Source organism: Taeniopygia guttata, chromosome 10 (genome assembly GCF_048771995.1).
Source record: "Taeniopygia guttata chromosome 10, bTaeGut7.mat, whole genome shotgun sequence".
NCBI classification, from domain to species: Eukaryota; Metazoa; Chordata; class Aves; order Passeriformes; family Estrildidae; genus Taeniopygia; species Taeniopygia guttata.
Genome location: NC_133035.1, coordinates 18,071,495 through 18,091,244, shown reverse-complemented (window position 1 = coordinate 18,091,244; position 19,750 = coordinate 18,071,495). Strand labels below are relative to the sequence as shown.

The 19,750-nt window shown below is 47.8% G+C and overlaps 1 protein-coding gene across 1 annotated transcript in view; it reads left to right on the top strand.

The window, feature by feature from the left end:
- The first annotated feature begins 7,433 nt into the window (after window positions 1-7,433).
- Window positions 7,434-19,750, top strand: part of CHSY1 (chondroitin sulfate synthase 1) — a 74,778-nt gene continuing 62,461 nt past the window's right edge. Inside the window, exons 1-2 of the mRNA XM_030281644.4 lie at window positions 7,434-7,837; window positions 16,559-17,054. Coding sequence (XP_030137504.2) covers window positions 7,566-7,837; window positions 16,559-17,054 — 768 coding nt within the window. The 5' untranslated portion in view covers window positions 7,434-7,565. The remainder of the gene's footprint in view (window positions 7,838-16,558; window positions 17,055-19,750) is intronic.

The window sequence follows — 19,750 nt, the reverse complement described above, 5'->3', positions numbered from 1 at the left end:
TGAATATTTACTCTTGAAATATTTGTACTTATCAATAGATAGGAGTGTCAGCTTTGAATACACTGTTTATATGCATGTTGATATTTTTCTTGACTAGAAATGCAGCAGGAACTTAGAGAGTTTTAAAGCTGGTAATGCAATTGAAAGGCCAAGAACCTTTTGTTTTAGACACAATAAAGTGTTTGGTCACATGTGCAGGAAGATGAAATGAGGCTGTTGATGTTCCTATGGAAATTCATTCAGAGGCCAGTGTATGTAACTTCAGGTTTTAATCCTTCATAAGGCAAAAAGAAATAGAGGCGGGGAAGGATATTTTCAAGATCTGAAGAGGGTTCCTCAGGAAAGAGGACTAAGTTGTAATGCCTTAGGGAACATTTTTCCCCTTGTGTTGGGGAAACAGGCAACAGACTGAGGTGCTGTCTGCAGAAAAACAAATGGGGGAGGTTGTTTTAAAGAAGCAGAAATCCTTGTGTTCATAAAATGGTCAGGGATGGGTTTATTTAATTCAGAAAAACATTTGCAAAATAAATAAGCAGGTCTTAACTGACCATATGCTAATCTTTCTCTGTGTCTCAAGACTTGCTTCTGGCTAGGACTAGGGATATGGCTTTTTGCCCAATTCTAAGGTTTAATAAGACATGTCAAGTAAAAATGAAAAGAAGTATGTATTTCTGGAAGCTTCAACCTTTTTTGTCTTTTTTTTTTAATCCTCAAGTTCCTGAGTATTTTTTAGTCTGACACTTCTAAGCTATTGAACAGGGTGGGAGGACAAACCTCATTCATAAAACTTTTCTTTTGGCTCACAACCTGCACAAGAGGGAAGGGTTTTTCCTCTGACTTCAAATGGAAAGCTCTCCCCTGACCACAAGCATTATGGAAAGGTGTTTGCTTGCTGCTTCATAGCTCGGGAGTGAAGCATGCAGAAAGCATTAGGTGAAAGTGAACTATTTAATGAATCCATTGTTCCTGGTTTGGTATGAATTCCCAAGAACTTGAATTATGAAAGATCATATTAAAAAGCCTTCAGGAGATTTCCCCCCCCCCCCACTAGAGCAGTTATGCAAGAAGCCTCTTGCTTTACTCATGCAGATGTTCTGGAAATACCTCTATCTGGAAAAAGCTGGGTAATAAGCTATTTAACTGCTGTATAATAGTGTTTAACCACTGAAGAATAATCTGGTTTGGGTGTTAAAAAATCCAAAAATCAAGCAAACGTTCAGAGGCACAAAAAATTCTGAAGATGTTACTTGCTTGTGAAGTGCAGCTAAGTATTTTTTGTTGCTTTTAGGTGATTTATATGCTGGAGGATCAGAGTTTTTTGTTTTCTTTAAATTGCAGATGAGATCTGGTTTGTGCATAGTTCTCTTAACTATTCATCAGGAGATCCGGAGCACTGGAGTTAAAAGTGAACAAAACAACCCACGATGTCAGACTCATAAAAATTATTTGGTTTTATTTGTGTCTTTAAAAAACATGGTGAAATGAGGGGAAGATTTTAAGAGTGATACTGCATACTTGGGTGTTTAAAAAATACCTTTCTTATGCTGGAAATTTTTAATAACAAACAGAAGGGGGAGTTGGGGGAGTGAGGGCAATGGGGGACTCTGTCAGCAGAGCTGTTCCCAGGTGTTCCAGAGTTATCTGTGTCTCAATCAAAAATCAATGTGAATGAAAATTATAATTGCACCTGTATCTGCAAGGAACTGCTGTCCTTGCAAAATCTGAGTGCAGGTGTGAAATGCCAGTACTTACAAATCTCATCTGTGTTTTATGCAGCGCTGTACTGGGTTTTATTCTGACTCAAAACTCAAGGAGCTGGGCTGTTGTGCAGTGGCTCTCTACTCAGACTCTGCTGATACTCAGCTCAGGTGTTTAGATTGTTTTTTGGCTTTTTTTTTTTTTTTTTTTTTTCCAGGGGGAGAGGTGTGTCTAATTGCCCTCCCTAGAAGATGACTTTGCATTCCAGAGTCTCCTGTACGTTTCACCAGCAGCCCTGTTGTTACTGGCTGCATTTAAATCCTTCTAATGCTCTTCTTTCTGCCTCCTGCTCAAGCAGGCAGCTCCCTTCTTGTGCAGTTGCAAGCTTGGCTGCACATCAGCACACATCTCAGCATCAGATCCACCTTCTGGATGAATTTTGCCCTTACACAGGCTAAAAAGTGGCACCTTTTCAGGGGTCAGTTTAGCCACAAGTGAGGCTCATTGTATTTCTGTCCATGCTATAGCTGAACAGTGAAACTATGCAATTTCCAGCTGTAAAAAAAAAAGCTGGTCTAGAGTTGGATGGGCTGAAGCTTTGGGGATTTTTTTTTTGGTTTTTTTTTTTTCTTCCCTCCTGTGTGGAATGAAAGCTTGGCTTTTGGAACAGCTCTGCAACCACAAAGGAAAAGCACACGGCTGCTGGCTGGGTGGTGTCCTGGCCCCTGCGCTGCTGTAGCTGATTTTTGTGGGAGCTTCCAAAGCAGTCTGACACACACCCTGCCCATATTCCCAGCTCCAGAGCCAGCGACTTCAAAACCTTCTGTTGGTTTTTTTTTTATGAGAAACCGATGTCTTCAGTGGAATAGGTGCCCTCAGCTCAGCTTTGGTGGGGAAAATACACATTTCTTGTTGAAGGTTTCTGTGGCAAGGCGCTGGCAGGGAGGCAGGTGCTGTTCTTGTGTATTGATTGCTGTGATTTTATTTTGAAGTGCACACCTGCTAAAAAGCACTTTCAGCACAGAGCAAGATCTCCACTGATGAATTTACAGTTTCACTCCTTCCTCTACCATAGATTCTTTCTGTGTGGTGGTTATTGAGCTGAGCTTCCAAGCTGGTTCTGTGGGTAACAGTCGTGGAGAGAGGCAGGGAAAAGAACTTAGAAAATTTTATTTAAAGAGAATGGAGGGGAAATGGATACCCTGAAATACCTGGCATTTAAGTCTAGTTCCAGTACCCTGCATTAAAATGGGGAGTTACTTTTGGCTTGGCCCGGAGGGTCAGCGGCACCCGAGGAACTGCGGGGAGCAGAGCGGGGCTTTTCCGGGGCTTTTCCGGGGCTTTTCCGGAGCTTTTCCGGGGCTTTTCCGGGGCTTTTCCAGGGCATTCCCGCATCTCCCGGGCCCAGGCGAGGCCGCTCTCCTGCGGGGCCGGGCGGTGGCGGTGTCGGGCCGGCTCCGGAGCATCCGCCCGGGCAAAGCGGGTGAATCCCTGACCTCAATAGGATGGGCAGGGGGAAAAAAAGAAAACACAAAAACAAAAAAAAAAAAAAAAAAAAAACCCAAAAAACCAAAAAAAAAAAACAAACAAAAAAAAAAACCAAAAAGAAACCAAAAAAAAACAAAACAAAAAAACCCACAAAAAATACCCACAACAAAAAACCCACCAAAAAACCGAAAAAAACAAAACACCAAAAAAACCCCACCAAAAACAAAAACCAAAAACCCCCCAAAACCCCCCCCCAAAAAACCAACCAAACAAAAAAACCAAAAAACCCCAAAAAAACCCCCAAAAAACCAAAACACCAAAAAAAGCCCACCAAAGCCAAACCAAAACAAAAAAAACCTAACCCCCCCCCAAAAAACAAACAATCAAAAACACACACACAAAAAAATCCCCAAAAAAACCCAAAACAAAACCAATAAACCCCAAGACAAAACAAAAACACCAACCAAACAAACAAAAAAAAACGCCCACAAAAACCAAACAAAAAAACCAACAACAAAAAAAAAAACACCAAAAAAAACCCAAAAAAAAAAGGTGGGTGCTGGAGCTGAGAAAGAACTTTCCACATCATTTGGGAAAATGCAGTGGTGCTGGAAATACTGTGACAGAGACAAATGCTACTGGTTGCCCAGTGAGATTTTTTCCACCATGAGTCTGTTATATTGAATATATGAAGTATGCTCATTTTCCAGTGCCTGGGCAGTTTTTAAAGTATAAGTTTGAGTACTGGAACATTCATAATTAAAGTTTCTGGATCATTTGGGGAGTAGTTCACTTCTATAACTATTATTTTTAAATGTGGTAAAGAATGTGTCTTTATGGAAGGTAAATCCTGCAAGTATTGGAAGTGGGCTTGCTGGAGATCAAATCAGTGGGAAAAAGCAGTGGTAATAATGCAAAATAGTCCTTTCCTCTAATGGACAAAGTCTTCTGTGTGGAAGAAACTTTTTCATTTGGTATTCAGGTTCTTTCTTCCACAAGGATGACATTTATTCTGTATGCACACACACACACACACTGGCAGCTCAAGGACTTGGCTTTTTCATTGTTTAAAAATAGGATTACAGTTTTGTTAATCTGATTATGAATCTAAACCATGTGGGCCTGTCAAGTGGGCCCTCACCGGCTGGTCTGGGTGCTAATCTCGCTGGAGGGAGTGGGATGGGAGCGTGGAGATGAGCACACACCATGTGCATCCTCTGCAGATTTTGGAGAACCCTTGGAATACTTCCTCCGGCCATCCCACAATGAACTGAAAACGTGCTGCATAAAAAAATGCTTTCATGCTTGTAGACTGTGTTACAAAAGAAAAATATCACATCTTTGAATATATAGTAACTATGATATATAGTGATAGGTATTGAGATCAAGAGCTGTATTAATAGGGAATGGCACTTAAATGTGATTATGCAGTATGACCTTTTGCTGCCATCCAGATTAAAAATACACTCTAGGCAGGTAACAGTATTATAATTCCACTGGAAGAACTAAGCTCTTCAAGTTTTCTCTAAATCTGCTTTTCCCCCTTTTTGTTTCCAGCAACTGCTCTATGCACGAGAAGGAGAGGGGGCAGAAGCAGTAAAAGAGGCATGTGCCTGCCTAGCACTTTGGAACATGAGTTTGGCACAATAAATGACACAAAGGCAGGCATGTGGATGTGCTGTGGGAATTGTGTGAGCATTGCAGCATTCCCAGGTGGCACCCCCTCTATACAGCTGGACATCTCAGCCTGAGAGCTGCTGTGTGATCTCATATGAAATCTGACTGTGCCTCTTCTGCAGGTCAAATCCTGGCACCAGGAAAGCTGCCCTTCCTTCTCCTGCCCCTGCCCAGGCATTCTCTGACCACCCCTGCACGTGGTGAGCTCCAGAACCACAACTGCTCTGGAGGTGCAGCGAGGTGGGAACATGCCCAGGAGAGCTCTGGGCTGAGGAGACCCATCAGGGGAACGTGCTGCTCTGCTTCATCATTTCCATGTGTGCTGCAGTCGCACGGAATTCTCAGTTCTGATGACTAACTTCTTTTCTTTGTGGGAAGAAGCCAACTGACAGCTCCTCAGCCCCAGCCCCAACCTTTTCCCTTTTTATTGCCTTTTAACCACGCTAGCTCTGCCTTTTCCTGTAATTCATAGGCCACAGTGGCTCTCCCTTAAATCAGGAGATTTTTACAGCTGATTTGAAGCAGGCAGAGGGTAATCTCATTCCTGCTCATGGACTTGCCACATGTGCCTCTCTTGGAAAGGAGTGGTCTTGCTTTTTTTTGTAGCTTGACTGTCTCTTGGTGTTGTGTATTTCAGGACCTGATGATCAGGCTTGTGGGGAGAGGAGAGAAGCACAGTTTAATGAAGAACCTTTTTTAAGTCCAATAAAAGATCCATGTGTGCAGAGTGGCACAGGCTGAGTATGATCTCGGGCTTCATGGAAAGGGTCGGTGCACCAGTAGTTAGAAATAATTGTGAAGCATTGCAAACCCTGGGAAGTAGAAAGGAATAATGTCCAGCTGGCCTTTGCCAAGCAGTGGTGTTCCTGCCCCTCCTGGCTTTACCTGCCTTGTGTGTATTCCAGTTTGGACTGTTCTTCCTTTCTCTCTTTTTCACCATTTAGTTCTCTTCCTCTTCACACAAACACATCTCACTCAGTAAATCTCTGTTCTGCCCATGAGCAAATACAAGGAGATGTCCTGCTCTTCTTTCCTGTTCACTGTTTGTATTTCTTATCTAGTTTCTATTTGTTTTCAATTTTATTGTTGTTTAATACCATAAATCCTGGTGGCACTTTCCTTGTGTTATTTGTGTTCCTGACATCATGAGTTCATCTGTGCTGACCTCGGTATGAGGGTTGCACCATCACAAGAGCAATAAACCCCAAACAAAAGCATTTTTTCCACGACATATCATTGAGCTCATTAGATAAGCAGTTTGTGTCATTACCTGCTCAATCCCAGAAGCGAGACATGATCTTGTGATCATAAAAAATCTGTCATGGATGTGTCTCTTTGGCTTATTACTGTAGAGTATTAATGTGGTGCGATATCCTCTTTTGCAATGGTTCTTGCTCAAGAGGTTGCTGCCGTTACACCAAGGCTTTCTTCTTCCCAGCTCGTTGTGGATGACATCATGATATAAATAAAATTTAAAATGGAAAAGACTGGCAATTGGAAAGGCCGAAGTGGGCAGGAAATGGAAGAAACCACAATGATAAGCAGGAGGTCAGTGGGTAGAACTTGATAAGTTTCTTCTGTTGAGACTGGAAGGTTTTTTTTTCTGTGAAATGTGAGGGGCTTGTGGCTGCAGCATTTGAAGCTGAAGTGCTCTGTAGATGAAACGCACGTGGAGATTCAGTGTGGACAAAGGAAAAAAAAAATCTGCATGCAATAAAGTCTTCAATCTCTTGAGCACTCACTATAGCCTGCGGATGGAAACAGACTGACCTATTTCTGGTTGGTTTAATTAGAAAGGTGGGAGAAAAACAGAGTGCCTGTGCCTTGGCTCCCTGTCACCACAGCCTGTGCTGCACAAATGCACCAGTGCCAGGCAAACAGGGCTGGAAGGCTGCTCCTCACTGCCTGCATCCCCCTGGGCTCTGTGTGTGCCATGGGGCAGCAGGGACCCGACCTGGTGCCCATCCTGGATCTGTCCCCAGCGTGTCCCCATGGCAGTCTGAAGGGCTGGGCTCCCAGTTCTGGCCCCTGAGCCAGGGTCCTGCCACGGGGTCTTGGCGCAGGTGCTGGGATGCCGATCTGGGGTTATGTCCAGCGTCTCAGTCCCTGTCCCCAGAGCTGAGCATCCACATTCTCCGAGCCTCCTGCTGCTCTGGATCTGGGCAGCGGGGCTGAGGTTCTGGCGTCCCAGTTTTGAGGCCCCAGTGTGGGATGCTGGGCCAGGTTCCCTATTCCCCGTGTGGAACGCTTGGTTAAGGTGCCGGTCCCTGTCGCACGTCTGGGCTGGAAGGGCCCTCAACACTCATCTCCTCCCGCTCCCTGCGCTGAGCAGCGGGGACACCTTCCCACAGCCGGGCTGCTCCAAGCCCCGTCCAGCCCGGCCTGGAACGCTTCCAGACACGGGCGGGAGGTGCAACGGAGCCTCTCCAGAGGGGTGCTGAGGGAGCGGGTCCCGGCGCCCCCGGCCCACGGCCCGTCCCAGCCCCGCGGGCCGGGGGCGGTCCGGCCCGGCCGGGCGGGGCCAGGGGCAGCGCGGCGGGGCCGCACACGGCGCCTGTGCCGAGGGGCAGGGCCGGGGAGGCGGGCGGCCCCCCGCTCCCCTCCCTCCGCTTCCCGTCCCTGCCCCTTCCCCCATGGCGGCGCTGGGCGCCTCGGCGCGGCTGGCGGCGGCGGCGGCGCTGTGAGCAGCGGGCCGGGCGGGCATGGCGGGCCGCGGCCGCCGCGCCTGGCTCAGCGTCCTGCTGGGGCTGGTGCTGGGCTTCGTGCTCGCATCGCGCCTCGTCCTGCCCCGCGCCTCCGAGCTGGCGGCGGCGGCGCGGCCCCACCGAGCCCGCCCGCAGGGCTGCCGCCCGCCGCCCGCCGCCGCCGCCGCCGCCCCGCCGCGCCGCCCCGGCCCGCCGGCACAGAGCTTCCTCTTCGTGGGGGTCATGACGGCGCAGAAGTACCTGCGGAGCCGCGCCGTGGCCGCGCACCGGTGAGCGGCGGGGGCCGGCGGGGATGGGGGTCCGCTGGGTTGCGTTGGGCTGGGTCTGGGATGGGCTTGGGGTCGGTTCAGGTGGGTTCGACTCGTCTCAGCTCGGTTGGGTCACGTTCAGCCGAGCCGGGCTTGGCTCGGTTCGCTCCCATTCAGCCGAGCTGGGCTTGGCTCGGTTCGCTCCCATTCAGCTGGACTCGGGCCGGTCGGCCGGTTCACTCGGAGTAAAACCGCCCGGCCCGGGATGCCCTTACAGCGAGGATGCCCCCGCCGGCCCCGGGGCAGGTGCGGGCGAGCCTCGGGGCGCGCTCAGCCCCGGCGCTCCGCTGCGGGCGGGCTGCGGGACGAGCGGTGCCCGAGCGCGGCTCCGCTGCCCGGGCAGCTCGGTGGGACGCGAGGGGTCCCGTGAGCCGCCTTGCCGCTCCCGCAGGGTCTGGCTCAGCCGGGTTCCACCGGGCAGGTGGCCCCAGTGACCCTGCCTGAGGGTCAGGCAGCCCCGCCGATGCGAGGGGACAGTGACTGCCGGTCACCGGCGGAGACACGGGCATCAGAGTGTGTCCCTCGGTGCCTCTGCCTCGGGCGCAGCTGCGCCACGCTGGTGCGATCCTTGGCTGCTGCTTGCGGAGCGAGCTGACAGCCTGACGGTAACAGAAATAAAGTTTGGGGACCGCTGTAATCCCCTGGATAGGGAAGCAAAGACCACTGTGCTGAGCTGAAAGCGTATGCTCGGGAATGAGACCCAGAAAAGGCGTCTGGGAACAAAGAGTAAAACCCACCTCGGCTCTCTGCAGCCGCTGCTGAGGCTGGACCAGGTAGTGAAAGAGCTCGGATGAGGAGAGTCAGCCTGGGTGAAACGCTCCGTGCTTCGGAGTGGTTGAGCTAATGCGGGAGCCAGGGTCTCCGAGCCGTGTGTTTGTTACCTGAGCACCCCTAATTCTGGAGCAGGGACAGTCTTGGTGCTTTGCACTGTGCAGCTTCCCGTGGTCCCCAGGTGTGGCTGGGCATGGCCGTGAGTGCCACGAGCTAACGGGAATTCTGTCCAAAGCCTCGGCAGCATCAGGATAATAATCTCTTCTGTGAGAGATGTGTCTGTGGCTTTGGTGCAACTCTCTGCTCTGCTGAAATATGCTGGGATATGCTCATTGCTCCGGTGTGTGCGCCAGCAGGCAGTGCTGGGAGGCTGCACGGGAAGCCTGCTTGGGAAATCGGGAAGAGTTAAGAGCTAAAATGTCAGCTCGGGTATACCCCAGCTCTGGCTGAGGCAGCACCCTCGGAGGAGCAGCCAGGACCTCTGGGGCAGATCGTTAATAAAACACCCCCTCTAGTCTTGTGGTAGAACAAACCCTTCTCCACGTTCTGCCTGCCCTGGCTGAAAAGTACTTGGCCCTATTGGCCAGTAAGAGCAGGGTGGCAAAATTATGTATGATAGGCCATCATACTATACTAACCCAGCTCAGCTCTGGTTTCAGGAAATCTGCCTTTATATCAGCATCCAACGCAGTAAAATTGCTTTATTTGGGCAATCTGAGGCGTATTGTCCACCAGCAATGGTTTTAATGGAAACTTAATTCCTTCTTCCAGCAGTAGACCTGTAATTAAGTTACAGAAAGCGTATGATTGATGCTTTGAAATGGGTGAAGGAATCTGTTTCTTCAGGGTTATGTTCTCCTTCACCATGTGGGATGGAGCGTTTTGGATTGCAAATCTCACAGGCTGTGCAATTTAGATTTACATACAGAGAGGCTGGAGTCGTGTTGGGACATCGTGTAGCAGGTTTTATGGCAGAATAGTTTGTCTAGCATCCATCAGATTTTGCGTCAAGAATTCTGAAAGGGGAAATTTATCACTGTGTTGTCCAGAGTGTTCTTTGGGGAGGAATACTCTTTGCTGGTGTGGGAAGGATTCCTGTCCCTGGTTTTTGCCTGTGCTTGCTGAACAGTCTGGTGCTGTGGCGGAGCTGGGTCTAGAGAACAAGATCTGCTACATCTGCTCTCACAAAACAATGGCTAAAGATGCAACTTAACAAATTCAGCGAACGGAATTGGGCTCTTTCAGCCCTTAGATGGAGATCTGAGTATCGCTTTTTGTTGCACTGCTATTTTGGTTTAACCTCTAGAGATGATGTCTGTTCTTGGAAGAGACGGATAAAGAGACTCTTAGTAGGGCTAAATGCGTTTTTCTCACCTCCGCTGGTGAAAGAAATGAGCTAATGTCCTGGTGACAGGAAGACATCGCTTGGGGAAGATGGGGAGGGGGGAAGAGGAAGACAAACCTGAAATCTTAAATGGCTTTTGATTGCCATGAAGTACTCAAGCAGACAATTGCTGGGATTACTACATTGACAAAGCATCCTGGTGAGCTGAATCGCTGGCACAGCCAGTGAAATGGGAAGCTGCTAGCAAGGCATTCCCGGGGTGGCAGCGTGTGCAGAGCCTTGATACCACACCGAAAGGAATTAGGGATTCAGAGGCTGAATACCTCCAAATTGCTGTGGCTCAAAGGCCATTTACAGACACAGCTAAAAGGGACCAGAGCGGAAAGCATTTGCTGATCCTGGCTGCTGTGAATCCAGATAGGGTCTAACAAGAGGGGAAGCAATCCACTTCCTGAACATCAATCATGAGCAAAATGACCACTGCAAGGCAAAACAGGCCTGCTGGATTTTCGGGAGCCGCCGGCTCTTTGTAACAGTCCTGCTTTTGTAGTCTGTGAGGCAGAGAATGAGCTTTAGATCCACAGGTTTTGGGAGGGCAGATTTGCAGCCTCAGCAGTGATTGCATCTGACAGCCAGGTTAGCACGGTTCCCTTCCAGGAGGCCGGTGAAGTGCAGCAGCAGGAGCCACGGTGTCACTTGGAAGGACAAGGAATAGTCAGGAACAGAGCTGGGCAGGAAGGAGTTAAAGGGATGGCTGGGGTTCAGGGAAAGTGCAACAATATGTGCTAATGCTTTTGCAGTGGAGGGGAGTTGTCCTAAAAGAGCTGCAGGAAGGAGAGGATGGGAATAAGCAGTCTCCCAGAAGATTTAAGTCTGCTGTCTCAGGAACAGAAATATCAGGCAGTTAACCCATTTTTTTTTTTCCGTTTGCGTAGCAACTAGATTTCCTGGGAAACGTGGCAGGAGAGCGGTGTGAATGCAGTTAATGGCGAGATGTCAGCGGCTGGCCTTTGGCAGCATCTCTGCAGGAGCACAGCCGCAGCAATTCTCTTTTTGGGACTGTCCCCACGGCACCGTCGAGTGCCACGAGGACATGAGCGATGCCCGGGGCTGCTGCTGAGCCATCCCTGCCCTGTGGCAGATGATGGAGGCTCCATTCCCAACCTGCTGCCTCTGTTTGTGTGGCTTACGGGAAGCTGGAATCCAAATACCTGAGTGCTCGGAAGAGCTTAAGTGAAAGGCAGCCAGAAGGATTTGGGTGTGGGGGAGTTTGTGTTATCTGTCTAGTGTTATCTGTCTAAGCCTGCACTTACACGTTGCTGTGCTGCTCCTAAATTCAGATCTGCATCTGTCGGGTGGTTTGGCCTGTTCTGGTCGCTGGTGAGGGGATGTGATGGATTGTGGAGCTCCTGCCTCTTGGGAGGGGGCCCTGTGAAGTGACTTTGGATGTCTTGCCAGCACAGTACGTGTTTTACTTCATGTGTGAATTGTACCACAGTATTGCAGCAGTGAGAACTCGGTGTCCTGCTCAGGTACCCTCCAGCAGACACATGATGTACTTGGAATTTCTGGCCAGTAACCTAAAATTTGTGAGGATGTTTAAGGAACGGTATGAAAGAAACACACAGAGCAACTGTCATTGATACGGGGTGGGGGGTAAGTAAAACAAAGTCATCTACGCCCCCCAAAATAAGCATATGGCCCAAAACTCTGAGACACTTGGGCTCTGATCTTAGCCTGGCCCACTGGCTGTCTGTGTGCCTGTGGGTGATGGATCCATTTCTGTCCCCGTGTCCTAAAGGAAGGTGGATATGCATGGACAGAAAACCAGCATCATTTAAAACTGGGGGAGTTTAGCTCAAAAGACTCCAAGAGCTGTGATATCTGCTTGGGTTCTCCATTAAAGCAATCCTGCAGAAACCTGAAAAGGAGCTTTTCCTCAAAATTCGAATTCTGTAATTCAGATCGTAGTGACAGAGATCTGGAAATTTAAAAAAAAATGCTTTTTTTTTTGGTGACCTCTCATGTGTTATCTACAATACCACATCAGGAGCAGTGTGCTGGTTTCCAAGCTCAGTTCTCCTGCCTAAGCTGTGGTTCATTGCTTCCCATGTAGCAAACGTTGGAAGAATGGGGCCTTGAAGAACAGTGATGCCAAACTAGCCTTAATTCAACATGGAATTTAGCTGCATTCAAGACATCAGTCTTGCATGTCTGTTGTCTTGCTGAGTTCTTCACAAATTATGATTTTCTTCAGCATAATTATACAAGATGACTATTTCTCAAAACTTTAAATGATTTCTCTGATCTCCTCTGAGGGAAACTTCCTGAGTTGCAGACAAAAACCAAATACATTTTTGTCAGTCTTCAGCTTGAGTCTCTACAAAGGGAGCACTGTCTGCATAACGCCACTGACTGTGCTTCAGCAGAGTCTGCAGAGTTGATAAGCAAGATAATACAAATAAATAATAAATACTGGAAACTGAAGATAAAACATTCCAGATCTGTGCTGCCCCTACTGCAAGCTGTTATTTTAAGCTTCTTTTTAAATGAAGAAATAACTCTGACAACATTTCAAGATTATAGTTGTAGTCACTTTTTAGAAAATATTGGGGTTTTTTAGCACTTTTGGTGTGCACAAGGTTTTCTGTATTTCATGAGTACCTGGCATCCAGGTAAAAAGATAAAATCTTTTCACTCAGTTTGCTTGTGACTTGCTTAGCCTAGGGTACATGTAGGATATCCAGTATGCAAAACTGGTGAGGGAGGGATGGTAAAATTGATTTGGTGGCCACCAATACTGGAGCATCACTGGACTCATGTCCTCTGCTTGGAGCTTTGTTTCTGAGGAAGCATTACCCGTTTAGTGTGTGTTTGTTTAATTTTCACTTTGATTTCCTTGTCAACACAGCCTTCTGGTTTGTGGAGTTCTGTGTCCTGTGCACGGAGAGAAACCAGGTCACAGCATCGTGCAGGTTTTTTACCTCCTGGGGAGGGTAATGGAGAGCCCTGCTGTCCTGATTCATGCACATCCTCCTGCTTAAGCAGCAGATTCAGATTACACGGGGGAGATAAGGTTGGGATCTGTCAGGGTTTTTAAATGACCAGTTCAGTGCAGTATCAGTTGTATTCACAAGCTGATATTTCTCTTTGGACAGAGTTGAAATGGCTTTGACTGAAGCCCTCAGTGATCGATCACTGCAGCCCAGGTGGTCTCTGCAGGTGCAGATACAGGAGTCTGGTGGCAGAAATGCTGTGTCAATGTGTCCTTTAAACAGCTCAGGGTGACAGGGTGGTGGGGAAGAAAGAGGGTGTCAAATTTCAATAATTCTTTTTGGTTTTTTGTTATCAAACAAACAGTTCTTTTGCAGATACAACCTGCAGGTCTTACACTGAAGGAACCTTGACCAGGAGAGTGATGTCAGCTGGTGGAAGGGGGATGTTGGTGGGGCCACAGAGGTGGGGAGGTGTTGAGACAAGAGCTCTGTGCTCAGGAGCTGAAGGGTCAGGTTGCTGCCCATAACCTGAGAGCAGACAAGGTAAACTACAGTGGAGTTAGGAGGACTGACAAAAAAAGTAGGTTTTACATACTAAACTACAGAATTGCTGGGATGGAGCCAGGTCTGAATATTTGCAACAGTGGATAAAAAAGTTAAAAGCAGCTTTGATCAGAATTCATCCCTGCATTCATCAATCCTTAGTTCTGCTGATAGCTGGGGCCAGAAAAACCTGCTCACAGTTCATCTCACCCTCTGTGCTTTGGCTTCTTTGGCTGAGTGCAGCACCAGGTTTCCTGAGCAAACTTCTCCCTGTGTTCTGTCCCCAGAAAGGGCCACAGGGAGCTGTGGCTTCGACGTGAGGAGCAGCCTGTGGTGGCTCCATTGTCTCAGGCTGTGCCCCAGCCGTGCTCTGGTGACGCAGACACTTGGGTTGTTTTTCCATGTGCGAGGGTTTCGTCCCTTTGGGTTCAAACAAAGCCACGGTCACAAATAACACGTTGAGCTGTCTCATCCTACAAGTTGTGTTGTTGCAGGAGGTGAACAAAGGCTCAGTCAAGCTGTGCTGGTGCACGGTCGATGTGGTTGACATGAGATCCCAAGGCTGGAGTGACATGGTGGCCACACACAGGTGCTTGGGGTGTGGAAGCTGTTAGGGCACGATCTTTCTGTCCCCTTTGTGCTCCTCACACATGCAGGAATGTCTCTGTTTTACACCTGGTCTAATGGGAAACCTAAATATGGCTCATACAGAAAGATGGGCTCAAACTGGCTTTGAGGTGAGGGGTTTAGTGCTATAAGAAGACTGGGAATCAAGCATGCCAGGGTTCATGGATGTGCGTGCATTTTGTTCCCTTTCTGTTAAATGGGAGCTCTTCTCTTGGCAATTATTGGTGGTTCCTGAGGTGAAGGTACCTAGCTGGGGAGCAAGGAGTAAATTTAAACTGGGAATCAACAGAAGGGCTTGATGACTTCCAGAAAGGAGCTAAAGCTTGGAGTGATGGAAGACATCCTGTATTGCCCATAGATTATAGTCATGATAAAGGCAGATCTTTCAGGTATGAAGAGCAAGTCTGAAAATACATTGTCTACTTCTGAATAAAAAAGTAAATAAACAGAAATTTCCATAGGACTTTAGGCTGTAACTTCAACCTGGTGGTTGTCTGCAGAGTGTCCTGGGTCCACCCAAAGCTGTGTCTCAGTGGATGAGCTGCATTCCTCAGTAACTCCTTCTGTCCTTTCTTTCTGTCACACTAAAATTTAAATGCATCTTTAGTGAAGAAAAGTCTTTTAAGCTTAGACTGGGAGTTGATCCGAGATTATTTGTATGTGGAGTGTGGGTGTCCGAAAATGAACAGCAGAACTTCCTTAATAGTTAGTGAAAGTTCAGGATGTGACCATGTCTCCTTTTGAAATGGGCAATTCTCAGTGCTTTAACAGGATATGATTTATAACCAGTACTGTGCATTAATTGCTTCACTGATGATTAAGGCCTCACCACCTCTGTTGTGGAGTCAGTGGGAATGTTTCCATTTGCTTTACTCTGTGCTCTTCTGGGAAGCTTGGATCTAAACTTTTGCTACGAAACACTAGCCATGGCAGTAAGAAATCCAGGAGACAAAGCTTTTAAAGTAATTGGATGATATTCATTACACACAGTGGAATAAATGAGAAACTGTTAAGGTGTCAAAGTTGATGTTTAGGTAGTCTCACTAATAACCTCTGCATTTTCTGATGGAACTTAAGGAATAATTCTCCTGAAGTATTTTTACATTTCAGGCTTTATATGATAGGTAATTCTGGAGATTTCATATTTCAGATGGTCTGTGCTGCCCAAAATCTGCTCAGGTGTTGGCAAGGAGCCTGTGCTGACAGGCATCTGGTCAGAATGACAGTGATGTATTGAGGGAATACTGTGTCCTTTACCTTGAGAGTCTCTTCACATCAGCTTTAGGTTATATTCTGAGTATAGTTGCCAAATAGAATTATGAATTATTCTCCCTGTATATAAAAAGGGCAAAACCTGTTGGTTTACCAACTAAAATAGTTTTCTGTGAGTTTCTGTGAGGGGTATGTGATCTCTTATCCCAGACAGAATCTCAGAAAATGGTACTGCAAGTTTAAAATCAATAATTTTTGAGGGCAAGGCTGTAACAGTTACGTGACTGAAAATCCTCCTGGAGGAGGCTGTGCTCTGCCTTGAGGAATCATCCTGCAGCTCTTCCTGCTCTCAGTGACCCAGTTTGCCCACGCAGATGGGTTGGATTTGTCAGAGAGGAGCAGGGAAGGTGTGGAGCAGATGTTGCTGTGCTGCTCTGCACAGGAAAGGCTCCTCTTCTGTGCAGTTCCTTTCCACTAAAACCTGGAGTGAAGAGTCTGGAAAGCTGCTGGAGGTGCAGATGATGGGTAGCACCATGTTACTGTGAGAATTAGGAGTTTTACAGGGATCTCTTAGAACGTTTCTGGTATGGACAAAGCCACTTGAGGTTACTTCTGCTCTATGCTTTGCTTCTCCACACACCATCTGGAGAAGTTGCTGTTTGGTTGGTTTCCCAAGGGATGCCGTTTCCTTAAAAGTTCATGTGAATTTACTCTCTGGAAGTCTGTATTTCTGAGTGCACATTTGAGCTTTTGGGGAGGCTTAGAGGGGATGGAAGGTGGCTATGATGCTGAATAACTTGCAGGGAAGCTTTGGAAGCAGTAAATTCAGTTGTATGTGAATTGTTGGCCCTATTGGATCGCCTCCATATTTTGTGATCAAAAGCTGTTAGTGCAAAACTGAGTGTGCTTAAGGAATCCTGCTTCCCACTAGTGAACTGCTGCTATTGAATTATTTTTTAACATATGGAGGTGCAAAACTAGTACTCAGACTCTTGTCATAAAACAATTTTGTGTATGTTGTACCAGTTGCTGTATGTGCTATGTGAACGTCCTCATTTGTGTGGTGAAAAATGAGCTTTTAAGGTGTTCAGAAAAGAAAATTTGTAAAGCAGGTGAACCATAGTCTGTGGCAGCATTCTCTGCTCTGGTTTGCTATTTAATTACTCCTTCTTGTCTTTTTCAATCTAGAACGTGGTCCAAAACCATTCCTGGCAAGGTCGAATTCTTCTCCAGCGAGGGTTCGGACACGTCTATCCCCATCCCCATCGTGCCGCTTCCAGGTGTAGATGACTCCTACCCACCCCAGAAGAAATCCTTCATGATGCTCAAATACATGCATGACCACTACTTGGACAAATACGAATGGTTTATGAGGGCTGACGACGACGTTTACATCAAAGGGGACAAACTGGAGAACTTCCTGAGGAGCCTGAACAGCAGCGAGCCGCTGTTCCTGGGGCAGACCGGCCTGGGCACCACGGAGGAGATGGGGAAGCTGGCGCTGGAGCCGGGGGAGAACTTCTGCATGGGGGGGCCAGGAGTGATCATGAGCAGGGAGGTGCTGCGGAGGATGGTGCCGCACATCGGCGAGTGCCTGCGGGAGATGTACACCACGCACGAGGACGTGGAGGTGGGACGCTGCGTGCGGAGGTTCGCGGGGGTGCAGTGCGTCTGGTCCTACGAGGTAAGGATGGGGCAGTGGGGAGGTGTTTTTTGTGGCACAGCAGCTCCCCCAGCCCTCACCTCCCTCATCACCATCCAACTCAGCGTGTACGGGTTCTACGCTTTTTGTTTCCTGCGAGTGTCACCCTTGGAAAGACCTACAAAAATTAGGAAATGTAGCAGTAAGGAGGGAAATGGAGGAACATTCATTATTCATAACAGATATTTTTATTTAGATGGAAAGGGAATAAGCTGAAATCAAAATGGCTTTGAGTGCCTGCAGTTCTGACTGTCCAAGCCTCTTTTATCTTCTTTAGCCAAGTAGGTCTTGGTGTCAGCATGGAAAATGGATGATCCAATTACTGTGTTTCTTACTGCAGTTGAAATGTGTGAGGCTGACAGATGTTTGCCCTGACAGTGACAGTTTTTTCCCCAAACTGGAGATGTCTCGTGGTGGCTGGCACTGTAACCCTGCATGCGGAGCTGCCTCCTGGCAGCCCAAATCTGTTGCTGCTCCGGGCACTCGTTGGCAGCCCCATCCTGCAGGCGCCTGCTCAGCAGGTCCTTGACGTCAGCAGAGACAAGCCACCACTCTTACTGAAACTCATGGTCTGCCCACACTGATGTGCCTGCAAATTTGGCATTTTGGGGGATAAAAAAATTAGGGAGCCTGCTTGTGGCAGTTTCCTGCTGCTGTTTGTTGGGAGTTGGCAGCTCCTCCCTGGAGGTGACAGGGGCTTCTCCTGCCTGGGTGTGCTGGGCTCCTTGAAGCAAGTCCTGGGTGTTTACAGACTGCCTGGATGAAAGCAGCTGCTGGGCTTGAGCTGCACTTCCACCAGGGCAAATGCTGCTGGGTCTGCCTTAGAAATATGGGAGAAGTTGAAAGGAGAAGAGAGGGTGAACAGTTTGTGCACAAACATTTACGACCTGACGCAACTATGGCTTTGTCCTTTTATGAGATGTGGTGAAGGGGGATTCTTCTGCCTGTGTGACAGGAGCTGTGGTCACAGTGACAGATACTGCAGCTGAGCCACTCTATTACTGGCAAAGACTTGGGTTTAACTTTGACATTGAGTTCCTACCCCCAAAAGCTGTTGCTTTGTTTCAGTTCACAGTTCAGTGATGGGGAAGCCTTTGAGGAAGGAGAAGGAAGTTTCCAGCTGCAGTTATTAATTAATATCTTTTGTTCCTGGAGATTTTCTGGACTTAACAGTGCCTCTCCACATTTCCCTCTTTCAGACCTGGAACTAGTTTATGTTTTGCCAGCACTGTGGTTTAGCCATTTGTAGAGTCAGTAACTTTTTCCACAGTTTTTAGCAGCATAAAATTTTTAATATAGACATACAGAGTTGAAATGACTTCTACTGTGAATGCCTGTACCATCTGGCATTTGATAAGTTACTGGAGGTCAGCATTTTGGTCCTATTGAAACTGGCAAAGAGCTCCTAAATTCAATATAACCAAATGTTGGATTGGAATAACCAACGCTAGCACACAACTGCACTGGGGATGCTGTCTGACAGAAATAGATGGGCTTTCTCATAATCAGTTTTGTTTGATGAGCTTCTGTTATTAGCCTTAATGCTGGATTCTCCTAAATGCCATGAACTGTTAAAGTTGGTTTGTGTGAAGTGTATAAACTTCTGGGTGTTCAGAAGTAGCCCGTGAGTGTGGGGTGTTAGGGCTCAGCTGTTGGAGAGGGTAGGAAGCATTTAAATGATGAAAGTACACAGCTTCTGCAAGAAGTATGTCCACTCTCATTTAGTTGGGGCTTTTCAATTTAAATACCTGTCATCTTTTTTTATCTGGTCTTCTTGTTGCCCGGATGAAATGTGCCTGGTATTTTATTTCAGATAAAGCAATAGCTGTGTGAAAAAACACAGCTGTTGCAACAGCTGTTTTAGGAAGGCATCGTGTAAAAGTGACATTTTCCCATTTTCCATGTCTTTTACATTCATGAACATCAAGTAACAGGCCACTGTAAGTGAACTGCAAAGTGTTGTGTTTCACTGAGCTTCTGATGGAGCAAAAAGTTTATCTGTGCCTGCTCTGCTGGGGCACAGCCACCGCATGCTCCACAATTCCTGTCGGAAGAAAAGCTGTGACAGCACAAGGCTCAGCAGACAGAGCAGTGTTGGCTTTAGAAATCCCAAACCTCAGACTTCTCCTTTGCAGCCTGCATTTCCAGTTCTGAAGAGGCTCGAGTGGCAGCACCAGCGAGGAGCTCAGGTCTCTGCAGTGACCCCCCAGCTCGCTGGGTTTCGTTCGTAGCATCTCGGGCATGGAGTGCCCTGCTGGTCCTCACCACGGGTGGCTTTTCCCTGCACTGTTCTTGTGGTGGGCTCCCTGCCCAGAATCGTTTTACTCATCTCCATGACTGTCACTGCCTCCTTTCTGTGATTTTAGTATCCCACAATGTCTTTACTGTGCTGCTCATCTTCCCTGGCCCTGGCTCTGGTGGTGTGCCCGAGTGCATCACCAGGCCCAGCTCTGTGTGGCGTTTCTACTCGCAGCAGTTTGTCTCAAAGCCCCTTTTTCCCCCCTTCCTGTGTTTCTGTCACTCCTCTGCTCTCTGCAGTGCCTCTCAGGCCCCTTCATTAGAGTGGCATCAGTTATTGCCCATTTCAAGACTCCAGAGGATTTGTTCACGCTCTTCCTGCCGTCAGAAGCTTTTCAGAGTAGAGGAATTGACACCACCATTCTTTGGACTTCCTGTGT